At 33.6% G+C, this 25,113-nt stretch overlaps 3 protein-coding genes across 4 annotated transcripts in view; 1 reads left to right on the top strand and 2 right to left on the bottom strand.

The window, feature by feature from the left end:
* The window catches only part of LOC149597213 (GAS2-like protein pickled eggs), a 28,084-nt gene extending 2,982 nt beyond the window's left edge, over positions 1-25,102 (bottom strand). The window contains exons 1-6 of one of the 2 annotated variants that reach the window (XM_089861157.1): positions 24,934-25,102; positions 7,786-8,038; positions 6,844-7,275; positions 2,624-2,748; positions 846-987; positions 168-459 (exon numbers count right to left, since the gene is read on the bottom strand). In XM_089861157.1, the coding sequence (XP_089717283.1) occupies positions 168-459; positions 846-987; positions 2,624-2,748; positions 6,844-6,997 (713 nt within the window). In that variant the 5' untranslated portion in view covers positions 6,998-7,275; positions 7,786-8,038; positions 24,934-25,102. Of the gene's footprint in view, positions 1-167; positions 460-845; positions 988-2,623; positions 2,749-6,843; positions 7,276-7,785; positions 8,039-10,635; positions 10,963-24,933 lie in introns of those variants that run through there. The other variant, XM_089861156.1, reaches the window with a different exon arrangement.
* On the top strand, positions 19,008-21,296 carry LOC149597215 (uncharacterized). The gene is made up of 2 exons (XM_089861160.1): positions 19,008-19,259; positions 19,334-21,296. The coding sequence occupies exon 2, from the start codon at positions 19,411-19,413 to the stop codon at positions 21,013-21,015; it is 1,605 nt and encodes a 534-aa protein (XP_089717286.1). The 5' UTR covers positions 19,008-19,259; positions 19,334-19,410; the 3' UTR covers positions 21,016-21,296.
* On the bottom strand, positions 21,271-24,148 carry LOC149597214 (uncharacterized). Its single transcript, XM_089861159.1, has 4 exons — positions 23,895-24,148; positions 23,386-23,820; positions 23,133-23,309; positions 21,271-23,071 (listed from the first exon to the last, which is right to left on the bottom strand). Exons 2-4 carry the CDS (start codon positions 23,675-23,677, stop codon positions 21,756-21,758), a joined length of 1,785 nt encoding a protein of 594 aa, XP_089717285.1. The 5' UTR covers positions 23,678-23,820; positions 23,895-24,148; the 3' UTR covers positions 21,271-21,755.
* Positions 25,103-25,113: the final 11 nt, after the last annotated feature.

Genomic DNA, 25,113 nt, shown 5'->3' with positions numbered 1-25,113 from the left:
TTCGAATTGTATTTAATAATGATGGAGAGGCATTATAGTTGTATTAGCCAACTTGTTACGAAGGTGAAACCCTTATGTCGCATTAGTCAACTTGTTTTTATAGATTATTTAGCCACACCCCGATTAATTTAAAGGGATAGTATAGTATATCGTATGAGTCACGTTACCTAGGTGAGCTCCTGGGGGAACTTCCGGCGGAAGGTATTCTAGTACGGGATGTCCCGTTACTGCCGTAGGACATGGCGGATTCGGTTCGGCTCCTGCAAAGCAGGATGGGGGATGAAGAGGCCCGCGAAGAACAGTTGGAAGCTGTTTCCTCCGATTCACCCCCGCCACCGTATTCCTCCTCTATTTCTTTCTCTAACTTGACCAACCCGGGAGGTTCCACCCCAAAACGGGAGGCGATACGACCAATCTCCAACAAACATAACACGACTGTCCTGGGTTGTTGATGTAGTACTTTGATTGAAAAACAAAGTATTATATTTAGACGTATTGTTATTTTAGTCAGGAATAAATACAGCTACTAGGAATTATTGTGTAGGGCTCCATTTTCACTCAACGTATCTAAGCCGATTTTGTGGGAGGAGCTAGCTAGACTAATCATTATGTATGACGAATTTTATGTCACGAATTAATAATCCATCTCGTTGCGCTACCAACCAATGAAATCACACTGTTCGAAAGACGTCAGAGATATGAGGCGTGACGGGCAAAACAAGTTCTCAAGCCCGGCTTTTGTTACAAAACCCACCTCGTAGAAATTAACATGGCAGATATCGGGACGCAATGATTCCAAGTAGCTGTATGTATTCCTCATTTAACTAAGAATTAAATTTAATTACCTAAACCATCGGATTCAAAAATAATGGCCTCGTGAACGCCTATCCTTCGACACCACCTTAGAAAATTTTCCATGTTATCCCGGGCATAGAACGATTGTGGTTTGGCATTTTCCCAACATTTAAATTTCATAGATGGAAAAGGCTGTTTATTTTTAATGGAAAAAAAAAAAAAAATCGGGAAAAAGTTAATTTATTATAATAATTTCCCTTGCACGTGAAAATGTAGGCTCGTGTCCGACCCCTCGCGATTTTATCACGCGCGTCAACAGGTTTCTATGGAGATTCTTTTATTGTTTTAAAAATAGGCCTAGACACTTTCCATATCCGCTCGTTGCTATGGCAACCACGCGGGAAAAATGTTACCAACGGTGATGCTCCAGTTAAATTATATATATAATATAAAAACTAAAATACATAAAAATTAATAATTTTAACTCAACCAACTGCAAACGCAAACAATTTTTATAAAGAGGATTGATGTGAAATTAAATTGACCTATTAATCTTTTTTTTTTTTGGAGGGGGGGGGGCTGAAGCGTAATTTTTGGCGTTCTATAATGAAGATTTCCTCTCGAAAAAATAAAATAATTATTGTTCTTTGGTTTAATTAGCCGATGAAGAGACCCGTCTCGTTAACAAAAGTTGATTGTTTAGTAAATCGAAATTGTTATTTTTTTTAAAAAAAATATCAAAACAATTCAAAACATAATTATAACAAAAACAGGCTTTCTAACTTCCTGACTTGACGTGTGGGTTGATTTTAATTGCGTTGCCAGTTCATTGAACTATATTAACCATCATTAACGAGATATAGGTATAGTGTGTCAATACAAGTGTTGCCAGTTATTTGCGACGTGCAATATTTAACAGCTATCTAAGACTACAACAGACCAAATTAGGCCTAAACTTGTTGTAGAATTCTGTGTTCGATTCAGTAAGTTCTGGATCATTCAATGTCCAAACCTGAATGAATGCAGCAGAAGCTCTAATAATGAATAACTGGCAACCCTGTGTCTGAAGCGCATGCGCAGTTAAAGTTAAGAACCGGGGGGGAGGAAATTAATTTCTTTAGCCCCCCCTGTCGCTATGTTTTAAGACATGTATAAATATGTTAATGAAGTTAAGGGGAAAGTGGGGTCAAGAGAGTTTGACCATTTTCGACCTTGTACGGGCTAACACACAATTGTCACGCATGCATTGTTTCAAAGAAAATGAAACCGACCAATCAAGATGTTAAGATTATTACAAGGCAACGCCTATTTTTAAGACTAGAGGGAATTATTTTTAAAAAATTTTCATTGTTCTAAAACTTGAAATAAACGCGCGATTATCAACGGGTGAAAGTTTCAAGTCACGACTTGGGGGAAATTCTTTATTGTTTGATGTCAAACAATTTCAATTTTTAGAACAATTGAAACGCGGGTTGGGTTATTAATGTGTCCTATCTGAAATATAAAATGAAATTGAAAGCTGAAACATTTTACTTTCGAAATTTACGTATTTTTTTCCTATGGCCCCTGGTGGGTTGCTTTATCTATGAACTCCGGTGTCAAGCAGTGTAAACATTTCTACAGGGGCCATAGGATTAACACGGGGTTGTTTGCCCCTAAATGCGGGCTTCTCTCAAATTAATTTATACCCTTTTTTGACTTAATTATTTATCATAAGTTTTATTTTTTTTTCATTTTTTTAGATATTAATTGAAATTATTTATTTATTTATTTAGGGTTGTGGGATTTAAATTATTTATAAGAACTTTTTAAATAATCTAATTCTGACCTCGTGTATCAGTCCAGCTTTGCGACATTCCTCGGCCTTTTGTTGAATTATTCTGGCAAGTCTGCATAATAAGACGCCCGTTTCCAATGATTCCATGAAATTGTCCACACATAGTCCCGTGATGTCTATACAAAAGAATTAAGATGTTCAATTAGACCCCAACTGTAACTTCCCATAACTTTAGTTCTAATTGGGGTAGATTATATTTGAAATAACCATAATAAAGAGCGTATTCCATAGAGTAATTGCTCCAAGTATCATGAAATTCTATTGACTAGTAAATGAATTACAACAGAGTTTAATATCATACCCAAAATGTTAATGTTTATTTTGATCATTTATCTTTAACTGGCCATAACTTAACTCCTAATTGAGATAGATTAAATTTGAAATAACCATAAGAAAGAGGGCATTCCATAGAGTAATCGCTCCAAGTCTCGCAAAATTGCCTATTAAACTAAATTCCCTACAATGGAATTTGTCTTAGACATAAAATACAAAAATAAATAACTAGACCAGCGGCCACGGGATTCAATAGATATCTAAAAACTCTGGATAAATCAATTCTCACGGTTTCCATAGAAACCATTGTATTATTATTATTCTTCTTTAAACCAACCTGGAAGCATCTTTTATGGTTTCTTTACACAACGTAACTTTACACAAAGACCCAAGGCCGCGATAACCTTTTAGTTCCCCCTTAAATAAAGTAGACCGACTTTGAAATAATAACAGAGTACTGGCACTCGCGAAAGTAGATCCCAAAAATAGGCCTAGAGTTTAATTGATCGGAAAATTTGGTTTCAATTCCAACCATGGGACCTTCGCATCTTTCGTTATATATAAGAGGACCCATCATTGATTACCTACCGTTACCCCTTTTTACTAACTTTAGAAATAGGTCAGTATAAAGAAGACAGTTTCTGTCCGTGCTCCTAAAATGGACATAAAGTGATTTTATTTTATTTTTGTCTGTCTCGAGTTGAGTTTATACTACGCATGAAGGCGGGGTCCATATTATTTCATAGGGATTTAAGCCTTTTTTTGGAATAATTTAATATTAAAAAAATAAATAAAAAATGGTGACTTACGAAGCGTTCTGTTCATCCATCGACTTAACACCCGTTTTTGCGCTATTAACAAATTACGATCACGCCGATATATTTGCATATTTTTTTAAGTTTAGTTTGAATTAAATTAATCTCCAAGAATTAATTAAAATTAAGTTTAATATTAATATTAAAATTTTAAATCAACTTCTAATTATTTTAATAATATTAAAACAATAGAAATTATTTTAAAAAAATATTTATCGTATAATAATTTAAATTTCACGTGCAAATATAAAAAAATAATTCACGAGAGTTTTTTTTCAAACTCAATTCACGCGCAAATAAATTTAAATTGTTAAAAAAAATGTCACGCGCCAAACGAATTATTTAAAGCCAATCTGCAAGCGAAATTTTTAAAGTTCAAAACACGTACAATTAGTTTCAAACTTTTTAATTAATTAAACTATTAAATTTTAAAATTATTCTTTTAATACCGGAGAAACGCGGGCATTCTCCACGCGTTCATTTCGGACACTGAAGCTCGCGATTTGATATTTTTCCAAGCAAACATCCTTTGAGTTTAATTTTAACTTCGTCTTTTTTTAATTTGAAAATCGCGAGTGTTATATAGAGTTACGTAAAACCGGTCCAAGTGACAATGAATATGATATATCAAAGGAGAGAGGGAGGGGGTGGGGGAAGTAAAGGGGGGCGTGGGGGGTTGCGGTCGAACATAGGCAGGAATTGTCATGACAGGATATTCCCTTTTGTTTTCGCGCCTTTTCGCAATCATTGGAAGGACACTACGATTTTTTTAATGTAATTATTTAGTGGATGGTTTATAAATTTTGCGATTGTTGTCTGTTTAATTTCTATTTAGTCATAATCCTAGCTTTGTTTAATTAAGTATGTAGGTTTGAAATAACCATAAGAAAGAGCGGGTTTCATAGAGTAATCCCTCCAAGTATCATTAATTTTGATTAATAATTAAGATGGGTAATTGAGTAGATAAAGATATGGACCCACTTAAGAAATGATCTGCAACTTTAGTTCTAATTGAGATAGATTAAATTTGAATGTACCATAATAAAGAGTGGGTTTCATAGAGTAATAGCTCCAAGTATCATGAAATTCCATTGACTATTAAATGAGTTACAACCAAGCGTAATGTCATACCCAAAATGAGAATTTCAATTTTGAGCATTTATATTTAATTGCCCGTAACTTTAGTTCTAATTGAGAAAGATTAAATTTGAAAGTACCATAAGAAAGAGCGCACTCCATACAGTAATCGCTCCGAGTATCGTTAATTTTGATGCATAATTAAAAGAGTTACTTAGCAATTAAACAAATTGGAATTAAAAGTTCAGCTAGCTAATTGGACCAAGTCATCTTGCGACTTATTGCCACTTATCTAACGCCTTTACAATGCATAGAGGGGTGGTGGCTAGCCCCTATGCCACAGCTAACCGACAGCGCCCTATACTAACTATTACCGTTAACCTCTGCAAGTTTTGATGGAAAGGAGAAACCGGGTTAGACCGCGGAGGAAAACTCCTTTAACAAGCGGGGAGAGAACTTGCAAACTCTACGCAGAAGGATTTCTTCCCAGATTTTTCACCCGGTGCCACAGTCCGGGATCGAACCCGGGATCCTCTTGCTGCGAGGCGAAAGCGCTAACCGCTACGCCACCCCACCGTGAGAGTCATTTTGTATTTACAAAACTGTTAATCCTCTCTATCCTATAAAAAATAGCAGAGTATTCATGACGTACGCGACACCTTGTTTATATCCTTGAGCACTTAATAATTTTGAGGGGCTCATGAAGGGGGGGGAAGGAATGTCAGGAATTAAAATTAAAATCTTGTACGAAAATAGATTTAAAAAAAATGAAAACATTTTCGATTGCATTGTCTGAATTTGATTTGGATCGTGTCGACCTACACGGGTCAATGGAGCGCAAATATAATATAATAGGGACATTTTAAAAAAAAAATGTTGGCCCAAAATAATTAATTTAAAAATAATGTTTATTAACTCATGGCCACGTGCCCCACCTATGCAGGGAAATTACAATTTTTCGTAATAATTAACGCCCTTTTAAGATTTAATTGTCTATTTTAAACAATCAAAGGGTATTACTATTTTTGGATTAAGATTAAAACAATGAAGCTTAAGATTTAAAATTAAAAAAAAAATTATATGAAAAAAAAATGTGAAATTAAATTCGTTATGTTAATTTAATTTTTTTTTTTTTTTTTTGAAGTTTAAAAAAAAAAAAGGAAAATTGGTTTTTAAATTTACGAAGGTTGCTTATAGCGGAAATAGCATAACCGTAGTAAGTTTTGGGCCAATTTTAGCTTGTTTTTTTGGTAGAGGCTGGTCGTAGCCACAAAGCCGAAACCGTTGAACTTTCCCAGGCATAAAAGATTTTTACCAATATTTTTCCCGAGTCGTTTTATTTTGATAATTTTTGCCAACAACGAGTTGCTTGATAATAAGATTTTATTTTTTTATTTACACGTCGTGTTTGTTTTTCAATTGATCCAAATCAAACTCAGAATAATAAGATAATAAAAATAAGTAAAATAAAATGGAAATTTTATTAAAAAAAGCATTGGAGGGGGGGGGCAGTTCTTGTTTTTTATATATATAAATTTTAAATAAAAATAATTCAACGAACCTTATCTGCATGGGCGGAATTTAATTTATTAAAGGGGTTAGAATGGACCATATTAAATATGTGAAAAAGTAATTGCACCAGTATCATGATTTGACAGAAATTTCAAGGTAAAACACGTGGTTTTATGCATCTTGGACTGACTTGTAAGAGTGACTGATAGTAGTTATAGCTATACATAAAGATGTGAGATTACCGTAATTTTTTAAAAAATGGTAATTTACCGGGTAAATTACCGATTAAAAAAATTACCGTAATTTATGGTATTTTATACTTTCACAGGCTTATTACCGCGGTAATTTACCATTTTAAAGTTGCATCACATCTCTAGCTATACAGATAGACATGGATCCAAGATGGCCGCCACCACCAAGATGGTGACATCATTTTAGTTATATAGGAAATAGCTTATTCCGTAGAGTAATCGCACCAAGTATCGTTAAGTTTATCTAATTAGAGAGTTATTATTAGAGAATGAAGTCGCTTACCCAATATTTTTCCAATCCATTCGGCCACGTCTTCTTTAAGGGGTAATAAATGTTCGTCTTGTTTTTGTGCGATTTGTCTCTCAATATGGTCGCCTTCGACCAAGGAGATTTCATCACTGTCCCGTCTCCAGGGTACGAATGAACCAGTTGCCATTTCGGCAACACTATACCTTCGCCGACTCGTGCTTTAATAATACCTTTTTAGAACCGGTGCGACAACGCGATTAAATTTAAGTTTAATTTTAAGTTTAAATAGTTTTTATATTTTTTTAGTTATTGATTTCACTTAAGTATCACCACCACGCGCGCACGACAGAGAGAGAGAGATGTTTCAACTTGAATTATTGGTAAATAACTTTGGGGGTTCCCATGTCTTCTTTTTTTGAAGTTGACAAACACTTTATCTTATCGATTCTTTATCTCACAGATAGTCTAGTTTAGGGAGAGAGAAAAAAAATTAAGACAAATATTAAAGATAAGATGTACGCTAGTTTCTTTCAAGTTCAGGGGAATTTTGGTTTATTTTTCCTTCTAAATTTGGTTATGGTAATCTTAGTTAAATATATATAGTATCCCTTTAGTTTAAAGTGAGAGTGAAATGGTCGTATAAATGATATTGATAAAATAATATCGAAATTATTAAAAAAAAACTTCATTATTAACCTTAAATTAAATTATTTAATTTTTCAAACTTAACGAGAAGTTAATTAAGAAGAAAATTAAGTTTTTATTAACGAATTCGATGCTATTTATTTTAAAAAAAATTTATTATTATCTGACCATTTAATTCTTCCTTTTTAAGAAATTCAAAATTAACTAATAGTGACGCTTTTTACGATATTGTACCAACTACACTAAACCTTACCTTAAACTATAAAATAAATAAGCAATTCAACATTAACGATAGCAAACTGTGATAAAATCAAAACAATAAATAATAACCTTTTTCTGCCAGAGGGAAACATTTCTGGAACACGCGTGGGTCGAGAAAGCTTGGGGGCGCTTGATAAGACCGTCCTGTCCGACTTTTAATTTCCCTTTTGTTATTGCGACTACAAAATTCCGTTCATCTCTCTAAATCATCTCGACTTCAAAATAATAATTCATATTCTTTTTTTCATTCGTTCCCCCTTATTCCGGTTTGGCCAATTTTCCTCGTTATCTCTCGGTGTTCTTTAGATTACCTACATTGTTTCTGAAACAAGAAAAAAATAAAAAATTAAACGCGTACAAATTTGTTTTTAATGACTTAAAAAAAATATTACTAGTTTAAAAGAAAAAAATTAAATAAAATAAAATAGGTATTAAATGAACTGACACACAGACAGAGATGATTTTAATATTTCTCGTGGTATATTTATAGCACGTGAGAATAATATTATATAGGATGGAAATAAATTTATAATGTCTCGTGGATTTTGGCGCGAGATGAATTATATATATATATTTGGCGGGAAAAACGGGCGCGTGCGAACCACGCCCACGTGCCATAGTGTTGACGCGCGCGTTTTTATACAGTGACAGCAGCTGAGCCGCGTTTTGGTGCACGCGCCAGTGGTCAGCTATGGCGATAATCAGCGTAAACGATCCTAATCGAATAGAGGGGAACGGAGGCAGATGATAGGGATCTATCATACAGAAAAGGGCAACCGTTATGCCAATGTTAATTGTACCGGGGTTTGACTATATCGCCCCGAGGGACACCGGGAAATGTACGTAAGCACCCAGGCGATCACTAAGAAGAAAAAAATAACGTAAAAATTGTCTTAGGAAATACATACAGAGTGGCTTAGCTAAATTGTAACAACGAAAGTACTTTAATACAAAATGGGAGGGTACATATAGTGGGATGCGCGTCAATCAATCAATCTGGAGTCCGAAAATGTATTTAACATCTATACTTCTATGACCTTACCGATTTTGTTTGACCCCCCCCCCATAAGGGACATGTATTGTAGCACCCCCTAACACAAGTTAAAGTTATAAACATTGATTGGAAACAGTGTTTTAGGGATGACCCCCTTAAATTTAACATAAGAAACAATGATAGGCTAAGGGGTCATCATTAAAACACTCCTGCAATCGTAATTCGTATTAGGGGGTAACGTTATTCGTTAAAATTTAAATGGAAGTATTTTTTTGTTTAAATATATCTTAACCACTCTGTCTGTCGATATGGTGAAATATTATATTTTTAAAGTGAAAATTCGCCCATCTTGATAATTTAGCGTGTAACGCGTGACGTAACGCTTCACGTCACAATGGCTGCCGTGACACTTTTGACCTATAGTGATAATAATAATTTATATATTCAAGTTTAAACTTTAGAGTCAACTAGGCTAACTACAGATTTATTATTTCCGACTTATTTCGAGTTTAAACATTGAACTCGAAGCGATTAAAGACAAGTTTGGTGGTAAAAAGACGAAGTCGAGAACTCGAGATCAGTTCAAATTGATAAAGAATTTAATTTCTCGAGGGCATAAAGGATTATCTATATGTTTAGTTTCGCCCCTAACATATAGAAGCCTGTTTTAGTGCCTGGGTTATTGATATTATTGGTGTTTTAAATTCGCCAATTTTTATTTTAAATAGTTGAGTTGGGAATTTTTATATATTTATTTATATATTTTTTTTTAATCTGAAGAATTAAAAAATATTTTTGCTGTAATGAACCGCCCATTATTGTTCAAGTCAGACCTAAATTTTATAGAGATTATTATTACTAAAATTGGACCTCGCCCATTAAGGCATTGTTATCGAAAATAATAAGAAACAAAAAGCTTTCAGATTAATCAAATGAGTGATATTGAAATTAATAAGAAATTAAATTGAATTAATTATTTTGAAATTAATAAGAAATTAAATTGAATTAATTATTTTGAAATTAATAAGAAATTAAATTGAATTAATTATTTTGAAATTAATAAGAAATTAAATTGAATTAATTATTTTGAAATTAGTAAGAAATTAACTTGAATTAATTATAATATAATAAGAGATTAAACTGAATAAATCATGAAAAAATTAATAAGAAATTAAATTGAATAAATAATAGTATAATTAATGAGAAATTAAATTGAATAAATAATAGTATAATTAATAAGAAATTAAATTGAATAAATAATAATATAATTAATAAGAAATTAAATTGAATAAATGATAATAAAATTAATAAGAGATTTAATTGAATAAATTATGATAAAATTAATAACAAATTAAATTGAATAAATTATGATAAAATTAATAAGAAATTAAACTGAATAAATAATAATTAAATTAATAAGAAATTAAACTGAATAAATAATATTAAATTAATACGAAATTAAACTAAATAAATAATATTAAAAATAATAAGAAATTAAACTAAATAAATAATAAAATTAATAAGAAATTAAACTAAACAAATACGAATATATCCAACAGGTATATTTTAAAATAGGTAACGTAAGAGAAATTAATCCCAGTTATTAAATTTGATTAATAGGTTCAGAGGCGCCAGTAATATTTTTGTACAAAATAAATTGGTTATAAAGAAAGCGTAGCCAAAACACACACCCCTTTTGGGATAAGGGCAGAACGTGTTAATATTGCTTAAGGAAATATTAAACGAAAGTGAGTTCACTGCCAATCAATTAAAATAACTGACATCCCCAAGTTTCTAAATTTTCATGAAAATATAGAACACGATATTATATTGAAATAAAATAGAGGAATTATTAATCACTAAGGTAATCTGATCGGGATTACCCAATTCATATAAATATAAATAATATTAATATTAAAAGTTACCTTTATAGAAATTGTTCCCAGTGACACTGACGCGTTCAATAAAAACCCTGGCTGTTGACGCCGTGTTTACTTATGGTTATTCCATTCACTCATAGCTTATCGCGTCTCTTCATCCGTATTTACACGAAACAAACCTAATCTCTTCTTAAATCTCTACTTATTTTAATCCTAATTAAACCAACCGTAATTAAGATGATGATGACGTACTTGTACATACGTCAAGCCTAAATTCCTAAGCCTAATTCTATAATAATAATTGTAGGCGGCGCTATTAAAAAACGGGACTCCCGCTTTAGTTGCCGGCTTTACACTCTCTGCTCTGAACTCCTCGTTGGCGGACCTTTCTTCCCGGTACAGTAGAAAGGGGGGATTGTCGTTGCCATGGAAACGGAAAAGGGGATAGATATATCTCTTTCTCTAGCGAGCCCGTTTGTCCACTTAGCTAACCCGAATGAAGACTGTATTATCTTTATAGGGAAATTAGAATAGGGTTGTAGGCTTTTATTCTATTCGGGTTTCTTAAATGAAAGAAGCTATCGATTGAACGGAGGCATCCTGCACGCGCTCGTTCGGTCACCAACTGGCTCGCGCGTGAATTGTTTTTTCTTTTTTTAGTTTTTTATTTAAAGTGTATTTGACACTGTATATATTTACTCGCAAACTCTCCTTAATATTTCTCGATTTTTAACGATTCACAGACACTTTTAAATTCAAGTTTTAAAGAATTCACGCGCTTTTTTTTAGTTTTTGGTTTTTCATTTAAAGTGTATTTGATACTGTATATTTTTACTCTTAAACTGCCCTTAATTTTTCGAGATTTGCAACGATTCACAGACACTTCAAATTTAAAGTTTTAAAAAATACCGCCTAATTAAAATATTAATTTCAATATTGGCGTAATTAAAATTAATTAATTAATTAACCTTGGGACCTCTTACTTTATTAACCGAGTAGCGTTAATTATTAATTTAGAATCGCACACCTCCGGGATTTAAAAATCTCCTATATATTCAACTTTTAATAACATACATAACAACCAACAGTAATCATAGTTATTACTACAAAATTTTAATTACGATTAGTGTTTGATGTCGAAAATTAAAAACGAATTAACAGTGGCGACAGATAGACTTCGTTCATTCATTAAGAACCTTCTTAAAAATATTTTCATCAAACGAATATTTTTTATTCATCTTTTCTGTTTTAAAGGGAGAGTGAAGTGATTTCAATTCATTGTAAATTCCCAGGTATTATAGGGCTGGTTTAATCGACGTTATACTACCCCTTTAAGGCGTAGTGAAATTTTCTCTAGCCCTGAAGGAAAGGTGTATGGTACACTCTAATAATCCGTTACGACAATATTTCGCTATTCATTTAAATTTGTCTCTCTTTTTCTTCATAATATTTAACCTTGGAATCAAATCCCCTATCATTATTTTCCTCTCAATCTCAATCTTCTAGAATTACAGATCCCCCTGAAAAATCACGTGATGTAGAATAAAAACAATACGTAATTACTTAACCCCTCCCCCCTTCCACTGTCATGTGAAATTGGATAGTTTAGTGACTTAATCCGCGTTGTCATGGCAACCTTTAACCTATATAATATTCCACGTGCAGCCTAAAATTAAAATGAAAGTCGAGTCGAGCACGAGCGTTTTAAAATATTTTTACGCGGGAAATTTGTCAACACGTGACTTCTTAATCCACGTGCTATGAATTTTTATTATTTTTTAAAAAAAAAGAAATTCACGCGCTGAATTTCAATAAAGCGCTCGAAATATAATAATTTATTTTTGAAGATGAGTCTCGAAATGGGGGCGGTTTAAAAAGCCTACGTTACACCAAGAAGTGATATCTAGTTTATTAGGGAGAAGGTATATATTCGTGCCACATTTCCAGCTCTTTATCTCCAGTCCAAACGTAGACGTGTCCGGAGTTAATCCTCGCCGTCTCTAAATTACAACCAGCCAGCATCTCATTGGTTCTTGAAAACTCGTGCACGTCAGCGCGACGCGAATGAAAAGAAAATTACAGTCATATTTTCCGACTGAGGAGAAGAGGCGAAATAGCCCGACGGCCTCCTTTTACGTCCCCCCTTGTATTTTGAAAGGGGGACTGCAGGACTATGGCGCGCGCCAATACTTAGGCATCTTAAACCTTCTCCCTAATAAACTAGATATCGCTTCTTGGTGACACTAAAGTTGTTGCGCAACGCAAGTTCAAGGCAATTTTTTTATAGAAAATCCGTGGTTGCTTCTAGCTAGTTAGTTATAGTGTGGGCTCAGTGTAGCGTTCTCCCGCCAACACAAACATGCATTTATTAAATCTTCAAACGTTTTCGAAACTTGGTATTTTTCCCACGCTTCTATCAAATATTAAATAACACCCCCTTCCCTACTCCTACCGCCCGTTTTAGGTGACAACGATTAAAGTCTATTAGTGAGAGGACAATCATTGTCAGGAAGTAAGCTATATTAATTTCCCGCCATTTGTTTTTTAATGCCCCACGTGTTGATAAAGTCGCCTAGAGGGGACGGACATTGTTAAAATTAAAATCCCAAAACCGATTATACTGTGTGCATGCGCGTGGTTCAAGTGGTGTCACGTGCGAAGCACCATAACTAAGAGGACCAGGACAATACCCTATAAAAGTAATTTAACGAATGACCCCTAGACTTTTTAATTACTTTTGCCTCTGTCTGAGAGTGTCAATGAATGGGGTACCCTTGAGCGGTGAAAGATTAATTAATTTTGCAATTAAAAATAAATTAAATACAGTTGGAATTAAGTCCGCGTGCGCCGGCCGCTTTTTAAAATTGTTTACAAATAATTCCGTGTTATGGTTACGATTTTATCTGCCATTTTTCGGAGCTTTATTTTGAAAAGCTAATTTTTAAAACCATTAAGAATTAAAAATTAATTAATTTAACAAAGCCGCCGTCATTTTAATTAAACAAACTGTAACTGCGTGGGAAATTATAACTAATTTAAATAATTTTAAATCCCCCACCCCCATCCCGTTTTCAAGGTCTTTTTCAAACACTTTTTAAACTTTTGAAACATCATTTCACGTCATATTGTTAAGCGACTGTAAGTGTAGGCGCTATATTTGACTTTTGACCTTTTATTTTCTTTTTGGAAAAATGGTACTGTTATAGTTTTCGTCAAATTATTTCGATTTCCGTTATCTTTTGTTTTTATTGGTCAATATCCGTTTCTTAAAGCACAGGTGTTGTTGTCCGGTTTATTTATTTTTTTTTCATGGCATCTGACGCAATGCGGCTCTTGTTTTCATCTACCTACGTTTTTTAAAGTAACTTATTTTTAAAAATAGCTATAGCTTCCCTGGGGAATAATTAACTAGAGGGTGTAACCGTATTTTCTTGTTGAAAGAGAAACCAAAATCTTTTTTATTTTTATGACATAAAAAAATACCGACGTTGTAATTTTATTATAAATTGAAAAGTCGTCTCTTATATGATATATTGTCTATATTAAATTGAAAATTATTATGTATCTTTTTTAATATTTTTTATTTAATTTTTAATATTTTTTATTTAATTTTTAATATTTTTTATTTAATTTTTAATATTTTTTATTTAATTTTTAATATTTTTTAAACAAAATTTTTGATATTTTTTAAACAAAGTTTTTGATATTTTTTTAAACAAAATTTTTGATATTTTTTTAAACAAAATTTTTGATATTTTTTTAAACAAAATTTTTGATATTTTTTTAAACAAAATTTTTGATATTTTTTAAATTTTATTTTTAATATTTTTATTTTATTTTTAATACTTTTTGTTTTATTTTTAATATTAATTTATTTCGACTTATTTTTCTTTGCGGGAAAGCTAGAGTGATTATTTTTATCATACCTAACCTAAACTAACCATAATCATTTTAAGAAAACAATTTCCCTTCTCAAAAATATGGGAACCTTCAATCACTGTTAGACAACACCCACGGCTTTCTTTTGTTACGTTTGACAATAAAGAAAAATAGAGACACACACCCTGGTTATAATCCTACACTATTACTGTTAGTATAGTTAACGTAACATCGTTGCATAGTACTATTCAGAAAATTACCATTTTTAACTGACCTTGAAAAAATTTGAAATATTACTCAATCTAGAGTAATAATTAAAGCCAACAAGATTAAAAAAAATAAATAAATAAAACTTTGTATTTCACGTGCCACTTTTTCTGCATTTTTTTTTACATTTCAAGTGCTAAATTAAAACTATTTAATTTTTAATCTGGTAATTTCACGCGATATATATCCTCAATTTTTTTAACGAAATTCCTAACAAGTTTAATCAATATAATTAATTATAATTCAATGTTAAGATATTCCCAAATTTTGTTAACCCGGTAGAGCAGTACATCCTGGGTCTTCGCTAAGTTCAAGGCATTCCTTCGGGATCAAGGGTCATAGTTAATTAAAATACATTAATTAATTAAATTGGTAATTTGTAACATATAGAGCAAAAACAAAATAGACAATTTTCTCTACGTGTATTTCTTAGAATCGGTGCAATTTACTATTGGTAATGCAAGACATCAACATATGTCGTCGTAAAATGCAGCGTCTAAGACATGGATAGAACGGGGGTGTATTGAAAATACTGTAGCATGATCCATTTCCGGTTGAGGGAGAAAGAATTACTGGGATACCTCCTGCTGCAGGCGGCCACAAGTGATAACCAAATACATTCTGCCTTCCCCTCTGTAACCCCCCCCCCCCAACCCAAATGCTTTAGGGTGGGCCCCTTGTTATTATTCCATATAAATATTGATTATTTTCTGTTCAAGTAACAAAGTCTGTCGCATCATAAGATATGTTCCTTCCATAAGTTTGTTTAATTAATTTCTGGTAACTTAGAAACTGAAAGGCTTGTAATTTTTGAGTGAGTGAGTGGGGTAGGTCATAGATTCGAGGAGGTAAAGCGAGGGAGGGGCCTGGTGAGTGAGGCGCTGCTGTCAAAGGTGGCTTAGTAATGCGGACTAAATAGGACCTAGATCATGGAATAGATCCTAGCTGCAAAATTAATTAACCACCACCGAGTGTACTTAGGACTTCAATTTAATTCTCTTCCGTCGTTCTCCTTCTCGAACTAGTTATCTCGAGCTGCTGTAAGTCTCTCAGTAGCATTACGAATAGTATAGGTAGTGTCATACACTTAAAAGTATTTGCACAAGTGTGCGACGGGCTTGGAACGTTTCCCTAATGTTTTCACTATGGGACTAAAATATTTAGACAAAAGTACTGTACATGTGTATAATATTTGAGTGGCTTGGTTGAAAGCAAAAACCTCAAACCTCGGTTTATTTAATCTGAATTTTGAGGGAAAACCAAGCCACTCAAATACTTGGTGGGTATATCCTTATAGTTACGTCTGTCGGCCTCTCTTCGCCCAGTCAACAAGTAATAATATATAACGGGGAACCATCCATTACCCTCTAAAAGTCACGTGACCCTAATCCGAACCCCGACCACGTTTTAGAAGGGGCCCTCCTTAACCAAATCAAGGGCTCAAGGGAGACATACCATGCCGTTCAATGTTTATCCGTATTAATAAATGTAATACACTCAAAGGTACGTTACTCAGTGATAATCAATGATGTAAAATACCTTTGGCGTCTACTAGCTTTATTTACTCGGACATTGTAAACACTTAAAGGGTTGACTCGGAAGTAATTATGTAATGATTTGTATTAAATATAAGTGAAGGCTTGAAATTTTAATCTCACAATATATGAAATTTTTGAATTAGCTTTTCAAGTACTTGATTGAATTTTTTTTTATATATTTATTAATTTTATTGTACTTGTAGATTGTAAAGAGTGTTGTACTTGTACTATGTTATGACTAGAGTAGGGAATGCATACAGATACTAGGAATTATTGTCCTCCCAAGTTAGTTTCTATGAATTCGGGTTTTGTGGGTAAACCGGGCTTGAGAACTTACAATGAAACGAGGTCGTAGACGCTTTGGATCTCTGTGTACACCCGAGTTCAAAGGAGTTCAGCTTTGACAGTGCTCTGAGTCCAAAGCCTTCGGAACTCGCAGTTCAGCTTTGACAATGCACTGAGTTCAGAGCCTTCGGAACTCACAGTTCAGCTTTGACAGTACATTGAGTTCAAGACATATTGTGCACCTGAGTTCTCAAGTGTCTACCCCCTCGCTATAAAATACGTCACGCCTATTAATAACTCTGATGGCGTCTTTCCTAACTGCAATTTCATTGGTTGCATGGTGCAACGCGAGTTCTTGTAGGTGCAACAGGCGCGGCAAGATAGGATTATTAATTCGCCAGGGTAAAATTTGTTTATACGTCATGTTAGTCTAGCTAACTCCTCCCATAAAATCCGCCCAAGATACGTTAAGTGAAAATGCAACTACACAATTATTCCTAGTAGTTCTTTATGTATTCCTAATAGAGTAGAGTTCCCTGGCTTTAATATTCTCTATGATGAGTCATCGCATTTTAAATTAGGCTTGGCGAAGTCCAAGTGACAACCGCGTTAGGGGGGGGGGGGAGGAGAAAGATCTAGCTGTGAAATTTTTCCCCGTGCCTGGAATTCGTTACCTGGCTTATGTAGTTTAGTTGAAACGACAAGCTGAATCATCGTTACTTAACATTTGAACGCGAGTTGATCGCATTTTAAGTTTGAGGTACACGAAGAGACCATGTTGTCGAAGCGCAAAATGTAATTAAAATTTAATTACTAAGGTCGTGCTTAACCTCTGCACACATTATAGACTAGTGACACCCTGTGTTATTTCTTCATAGGACTTAATACAGTCAAAGGTAATTGACTGCCATTACTCTATAGTTTACATTAGACTAGTGGCACCCCGTGTTTGTTTCCCCCATAGGGCTTAATACATTTAAAAGCAATTGACTGCTATTGAATGTGAAAGAGAGAGTAAAAAAATGGCATTGGTAGTTATTTTTCTATTGATGTTGATACAGTCAATGGTGAGGATCTGCCATTACCCTATTTAGGAACGAGGGCAACTTATGAGATGCGGTGTGTGACCCTAGCTTAACTTTTGGCTTTTTTTTTGAAGAAAGCGTTTCAAATTGAAATTAAATCCGTGTCATCTTTAGAAACACTCTAAGGAATTAATGATTGCCGTAAAATATTCGCCAGTTTTAAGGAATTTTTTTAATTTATTATTTAAGTTTAAACGTTAAGTGTTTTCCTCTTTTTTAAAAGAAATTGTTATTTGCAATTTGTAGCATTTTATCACGTATTTTTTTTCTTTGAAGAAAATGAATTTTGAATTTTCTTTATAAACGAGGGGTTATTCACTGAAACCTATTGATTAGGTGCAGTTAAGCTAATACATTCAAAGATATTTACCCCTCGTTATTGAACGACCCCTTTTGACCTCCTTTTCTCTCTTTTATTTACAAATGGGCCAATATTGATCCAGATATTTAAAATACTAAAGAAATATTTTTTCAAATAAAAGCTTTTTCTTAAAAGTTACTTTAAATTATAACCTAATTTGCATAATATTATTTAAATTGTAATATTTAATTATATTTAAATATAATTAATTAGTTTATATTTAATAACTAGATGGCTAGAGGTTCTCCTGACTTTGAATCTAAACTCGACTAGATAAAAATCAATGGGCCAATTAGTTGACCTCAGTTAATTTCTTTTAAATAATATTAAACGTAATTAATTTTTAAATATTACTAATTTTAATTATGGAGTTAACGCCATTAATTTATAATTTTAAGTATTATTTATCAATGTGACGTCATCGCTAATTATTAGTTTTCGTAATTATAAGTAAATAATTTATGCAAATGAGGCAATAATAATTATAATATTATTATGATTATTTCGTTAGTAAAATGAATGTACTCTTCCCTGGGGTTGTTAGAGGTCATGCGTAGACTATTGGCACCCTGCGTTATCTTTCAATAGATCCCAATACTATCAAACGCGGTTAATTGCCATTTGTTCTTATGCTAATTTTTTTTTTTTTCTAAATTTAACGATCCTATTTCATTCAATACTATTTTGGATTTTTTTTAGATATTTGCAACCTTGGAATGGGTATATTTTAACCCGTTACTTATAGGGGGTTTTAATACCTTTCAAGATTGCTTTTAAAATTTTTTCCCACGCCTCCACGGTTGAATGGTTACGGTGTCGTTGTTATAACAATCCCATTGTTATTGTAATTCTCTGACAAAATATTTGGATTATTTTTGTAACACCCACAGAGAGGACCAGAGCTAGGCCCGGAGATTTTCGGGGGTCACGTGACTAGCTTTACTATATAGAATTAACGATTTTTCATTTCGGTATCCCAAAGTTTCTCACTACTTATTTAATTCGCCTTATGTTTAATCAGCGCCACCTAAGGTGTAGCGGCGACTTTGGGAACTTGAAAAAATCGCGACCAATCAGAGGACGCTGTTTGTCCGACTATTTTTTTTATTGGGGATATTTGGAGAAAAAAATGTTTAGACGAGTGTGATGTAGATTTTAACCATTTTCGGCAACTAAAACGGCTGATTCTCGTTAAAACGGTTAGAAAACTGGCAAATCGTGTTATTCTCGAAGATATATAAGCGTTTAAAACAAGTAAGACAACTTTTTATTCGTTTTATACCCGTTAAATCCATCAAATCGCGTTAAGCCTTGGCTATTTCTTGCAGCATTTTCCATTGATTGACGTCGTTTTCACTGTCCAAGATTTACTTTTCGAGAAATTTAACATTTTACTTAAAGAAACATGGCATCAAAGAACCGTTGTTTCTTAAAATGCTGCAACAACAGTTTGAAATCCCTTTCTTACCATTTTTTCCCAAAAGACGCCACAATGAAACAAAAATGGATTGATGCCATAACTAACGCACTAGGACCGTTGCCCACCGACCTGTATAGCGCCCGAGTTTGTTCGAAACATTTCATAGAATCAGATTATTTCCCCACCGCTAAACCAAAGCCTAAACGCTTAAAACCTCAGTCGTGTCCGTCTGTATTTCGGAATACTAACGTAATGGTTGAAACTGATGAACACGTTCCGAAACAGCCTTTCTGTCGTTTGAGCCCTGAACAAAGAACTGAAATTTTGGAAGAAATGGGAGCTTTGTCTTTTGATCTGGAAGAGCTTGAGGAATCAAATGGCGGTGATATTAAGAAGGTGGAGTTGCAAGATCCCGACCCAGAAAACCCATTACCTAATATTATATGCCTTCACGATGCTGATGAGCTCGAATCTGAGTCTCAGAGAAGCAGTATTGCCTCGGTGCAGTCAAGCCAATCTTTGTCGTTACCTAGCAGCGGAATTTCTTTGAAATCTACATACACTCCTAATACCCCTGGCAAAGTACAACTTGTGAGAAAACAATTAGAATTACTATCCTTGCGTGCCAAAGAAAAATTTACTGTGACTAGATTTGTTAGCAATGATACTGCTATTAGATTTTATACAGGCTTCCCTTCATATGAAGTTTTTTGGGCGTTTTATCAACTTCTGTTACCAGAATGCGCAAAATTAAACTATGTTGGTCAGGAAACGAACCAAATAAGAGATAACACCGATAAAGACTTTCATGAAGTTGTCAAGCCCGGCCGTCCTAGAAAATTAAACCCAATAGAGGAGTTTTTCTTGACACTGGTTCGATTAAGATTGGGAACCCAGGAACAGTTTTTAGCTGATCTGTATAATTTGTCGCAAGGGCATGTTTCACGAATAATTAACACGTGGGTGTTGTTTCTTTACGAACGTTGCCTTCACCTACCAGTTTTTGCTTCATTGGAAAGGGCTCTCGAGTTGACCTCGGCCAAAATAAAAAAACGTTATCCAGATTTACGGATCATCGTAGACTGTACAGAGTTTAAACTTGAAAAACCATCTGCGTCAGAAGCTCAACGAGAAACCTTCAGCGCTTATAAGCATTGCAACACGGTCAAAGCGCTTGTTGGAATGGCTGGATCAGGACACTTAACTTATTGTTCAAACCTATACTGTGGAAGAACATCTGATAAAAAACTTATTCTTCATTGTGGCCTTTTGGACATGTTGGAAGAAGGTGACGGTATCATGGCTGACCGGGGTTTTGATATCGCTAAAGAACTTGCTTTGAAGAAACTGAAGCTATACATTCCTGAATTTCTTCAAGGTCGTGACCAGTTCACCGCATCACAACTCTCCGAAACACGCAAGATTGCTTTTGCCAGAATACACATAGAAAGAGCTATTGGTCGGGTTAAAGAATTTAAAATTTTGAAAGGAGAAATTCCATTGACTTTAACACCTATGCTCGAGAAAATATATGTAGTATGTTGCCATTTGTCAAATTTCACCGGTAAGCTGGTTCAAAAATTGGATTAAAAGTAGATTGTGCTATCTACCGATGGACATCAAAACAGAAAAGTCTATAAATGTTTTTAAAAACAGGCTTAACCAATACATAAAACAAGATATGGTTTAAAGATAATTAATTTTAAAATTTCTAAAGTGAAAAATAATTTTAAATGATTATAAATATTGGAGTGTAAAATAATTTTAAATGAATATACATAATGAAGTGTAAAATAATTTAAACTACAGGACACCTTTGTAAATAAGTTCAGACTTAAAGGTATATCCTAATAAAAGCTTTTTATTATTATTATTATTATTATTATTATGTTTTTGGAGAGGTTTTAATAAAAACGGGCTCATTCGTAAGGCTTACAAAAAGATGTGACACGAGAAACACCACATCGTTACCAGGCTGGGAAATAAGGATATTTTTTAAACTAGTCCTTGGGACCAGTGACCCCTCTAGTCCCCGAAATAATTAACTGGTCTCCGGACTGGTCCCAGCCTTTGTGCTCCAATAGATTTGCAATTAATAAACTGGTCCCGAGGACCAGTAATCCCCACTTTTTGAATTAAAAAACTAGTCCAAGCAATTAATAAACTGGTTTTGGACCAGAGGAAGTGTGCTATTTCCCAGCCTGATCGTTACTCATTGGGAGTTTTGTTTTGGCAGGTCCCATTGCCTACTGCCGTTATCATTTAGACATAAAGATTTTATTTTTTAAAACAAATGGTTAGGATGATACACCAAATTTTCAGTTACGTTCTTACTCAGTTGGTTTTTCAAACATTTCCTTGGCAAAGGATGGTAAGAGATGCATGTAATATTTAGTAGAAAGTTTGGGAAGTAAGCTGCCGTTGGTGAAATTGTTATTTTTCATTATCATCAAAATTTCAATGTCACCAGGTGGTACAAATACCACCAAAAAACACACAGGCATATTGCAAACTAGAAGCTGTCCCTGAATTTGATGGTACACATCCGAATTTTTCTTAAGCTCAAGTTCTTCAGTTTCTTCATCCACAAAGAGATAAAAATTACCAGAGGCAGCTTTTGTCCTAATAGTTTCCTTATTCTTAAAAATAGCGTACGGGCACTTTATTTCTACTAGGTATAGTTGATCTTCAATCAATACAAGGCGATCAGGGCTAGCTCCGAGAAAACAAAACTGCGGGTTGACAATTAATCCAACAGAAGTGTGGCTTTGGGTCTTGATGTTCTGTGTGAATAACGAGAAAGCTGCCGGCTCGTATTTCAACCCATGATCCAATGATTTCGCTGTAACAAAATTCCTCTTTTGTTGAAATGTTTTTACTGGATCAGTCTCATCTCGCATTTTTACAAAAGTTCCAAACATGGATGCCGTGAGCCGATGACTCCTCTGCTTATGCCAATAATGTGAGCGGCTTTGTAAGCGAGTTTTAACCTCAGTATATTTTGATCCAGCTAAATCTACTTGGATACTTTTCAATACCTTAATTTCATTATCAGAAATGTTCAGAAAATTTTCATTCCTTTCCCTCGTTGGAGTTTTAGCTACCCATTCCCACAACTTGTCGATCAAAAATGTATTTTGGTGTATTTTAGGTTGGACTGGAATACACTCGTTCGATTTTATTGTACCGATGACTGGCATACTTATGTCCATTTTGTCAAAGAGTTTAACGAAATTTTCCAATTTTTCTTTAGATATCGGTTGAGACCCCGGTGGCAACACATTAAACGTACGAACCGCGCACCCTAAAAGAGCTTTCCTTGGTTTGGCTGGGTCGTGTTTAACAATTTCCAAATCACTAAGAAGAAACGGCTCGTCTGTTTTTGGTTTCTTGACATGCCACATTTGAAGCCTGCTGGTGCACGTCCCACGTAGCGGCAAGGTTTCAGCTTTTATTCTTACGATGTCAATGAGTTGATATAAAAGTGCTATCGAATGTTTACAATCACCGTCATTTCCCGCAGGGCAAGAGCATGCTATCCATTTTAATTGATTTGGTTCTTTGGCGATATTGAAACAGGCAAACATGTTGTAGGTTTTGGGTCTTCTATCCGCGTCACATGTAGCTCTTATGAAAATGACATTTCCTAGAGCACCGGTTCAACTCTAATTAATCTCAATCAATCAAAATGTCATAATGTGACATACCTTTTCTGTTGCTTTGAATACCTAAAATCTTCTCCTCCCTAAAAAGCATGAATCCTTCCTGTTTCTCACGCTTTGTCTTTGAGTGACTTTCGGCAATCCCATCTGACAAATCTGTTAGAAATACGTTTTCACCCCATCCTTCCTTTGGGGTAACTCTTCCTTGTAAACGAAGGAGTCCTTTTTATGAAATAACAAATTTGGTTTATTTTCAAAAAGGCTGGTGGCCATAATGAATATCAGCAACTTCATTCACCTTCTTTTGACATGTTTGGGTTTACAACCATTACGTCGATGCATGCTTTACACATATAATCATCTATTAAGTCCAGGCTGTCTTCATCCAAATTCACGCAAGTTAGATGGTACCATTCTACGCACAATGAGCATTGCACCATCTTTTTGGAGTTGTCTTTTGGTTGCTGGCACAGGCAATACAACCTAGGAGAATCATCTCCCAAAGTACTTGCAGTTGTAAACGCACACGGTTTTTTCTTCACTTTCGCTGACACAACGTCAGCCAGCTTTCGTTTTGGCAAAGCCATCATGAAGATTTTATGAACAATATGAAGCTTAGGACGTATTTAACGCAAAAACAAAACAGTTCGATCTAAGTAAATTCACAGAAAATGTTAAATTTCTCGAAAAGTAAATCTTGGACAGTGAAAACGACGTCAATCAATGGAAAATGCTGCAAGAAATAGCCAAGGCTTAACGCGATTTGATGGATTTAACGGGTATAAAACGAATAAAAAGTTGTCTTACTTGTTTTAAACGCTTATATATCTTCGAGAATAACACGATTTGCCAGTTTTCTAACCGTTTTAACGAGAATCAGCCGTTTTAGTTGCCGAAAATGGTTAAAATCTACATCACACTCGTCTAAACATTTTTTTCTCCAAATATCCCCAATAAAAAAAATAGTCGGACAAACAGCGTCCTCTGATTGGTCGCGATTTTTTCAAGTTCCCAAAGTCGCCGCTACACCTTAGGTGGCGCTGATTAAACATAAGGCGAATTAGCTAACAAAAAGCTGGGGGAGATATGGAATTAATTATAAACTTCTTCTTCTCTTAACAAAGACTTTAAAATTTTCGGTTTTATCATGGAAATTTTTCTTTAATTTCATTGTCAATTTTATACTTGACTTTTGCAAAAATAAATAATTAATTTAAAGGGATAGTATACAAAATTTAATAATTTATATATTTATTTATAATTTACTATCCCTTTAATTAAAAGATTAGTCTTAACAGTACCAATTAAAAAAATTCTAATTAGTATTTAAGATGTTTGAATTGAGAATTATTGAAATTTACAAAAAGGAAAAAAAAATTCTTTACTGCAGTTAATCTCGTACGGTTTTAATTGGACCATATCTAATTACTTACCTCGCCGCTAATACTTTGCAGTATTGAATAGGGTATAAATCTTCTATAAATTAATACCAATTTTAAATGAAAATGAAATTTGATAGCCTGGTTCTTTTTCCAATTTATATTTCTTATCATATCTTCTTTAATTAACAATCCAATTATTTTATATACTTATATTAAAAATAAAATACAGATACGTATTTTGAATCCCTAATTATTAAGGCCATTAAATATCAGAGCCATCCCAATTAAATTTAATTGGAATAATAATAATTCTAATATATTTATTTATTCATCTTCCCCGAATAGATCATTTAAATTTTATAAACAATAATAATAATAATTTATTTTAACTAGTTAGATTAGGTTAAAAAAAACTTAACCAGCCAGCACTAGGAGAAAGAATCCATAGAAAAACATGGCCTTACCTGAGATCTAATTTTTCCCACGCTCTTTGTCAGCTGAAATTTATTTACAGGAAACAAATATTTGTTTTAATTTAAATAACAAATTTCATGGTCACTTTCTTCTTGTTATTTAAATTAGATTAAATAAAATTTAGACTAGTTATAATTTGGCACATATATAGGGGACCGTTTAGCGTAAGT

The sequence above is a fragment of the Phalangium opilio genome, unplaced genomic scaffold, assembly GCF_054372755.1.
Source record: "Phalangium opilio isolate 3A_F unplaced genomic scaffold, DU_Popi_V2 ptg000369l_1, whole genome shotgun sequence".
NCBI classification, from domain to species: domain Eukaryota; kingdom Metazoa; phylum Arthropoda; class Arachnida; order Opiliones; family Phalangiidae; genus Phalangium; species Phalangium opilio.
The sequence above is the reverse complement of the archived record's forward strand: the minus strand, read 5'-3'. Positions and strand labels throughout refer to the sequence as shown.

Bases quoted from the DNA above. Each gene is read 5' to 3' on its own strand.
- LOC149597215 (XM_089861160.1), top strand. From the start codon at position 19,411: ATGGCATCAAAGAACCGTTGTTTCTTAAAATGCTGCAACAACAGTTTG.
- LOC149597214 (XM_089861159.1), bottom strand. From the start codon at position 23,677: ATGATGGCTTTGCCAAAACGAAAGCTGGCTGACGTTGTGTCAGCGAAA. The intron at 23,310-23,385 runs GTGAATGAAGTT...TTTCATAAAAAG, and splicing joins CCCAAACATGTCAAAAGAAG to GACTCCTTCGTTTACAAGGA. The intron at 23,072-23,132 runs GTATGTCACATT...CCGGTGCTCTAG, and splicing joins TATTCAAAGCAACAGAAAAG to GAAATGTCATTTTCATAAGA.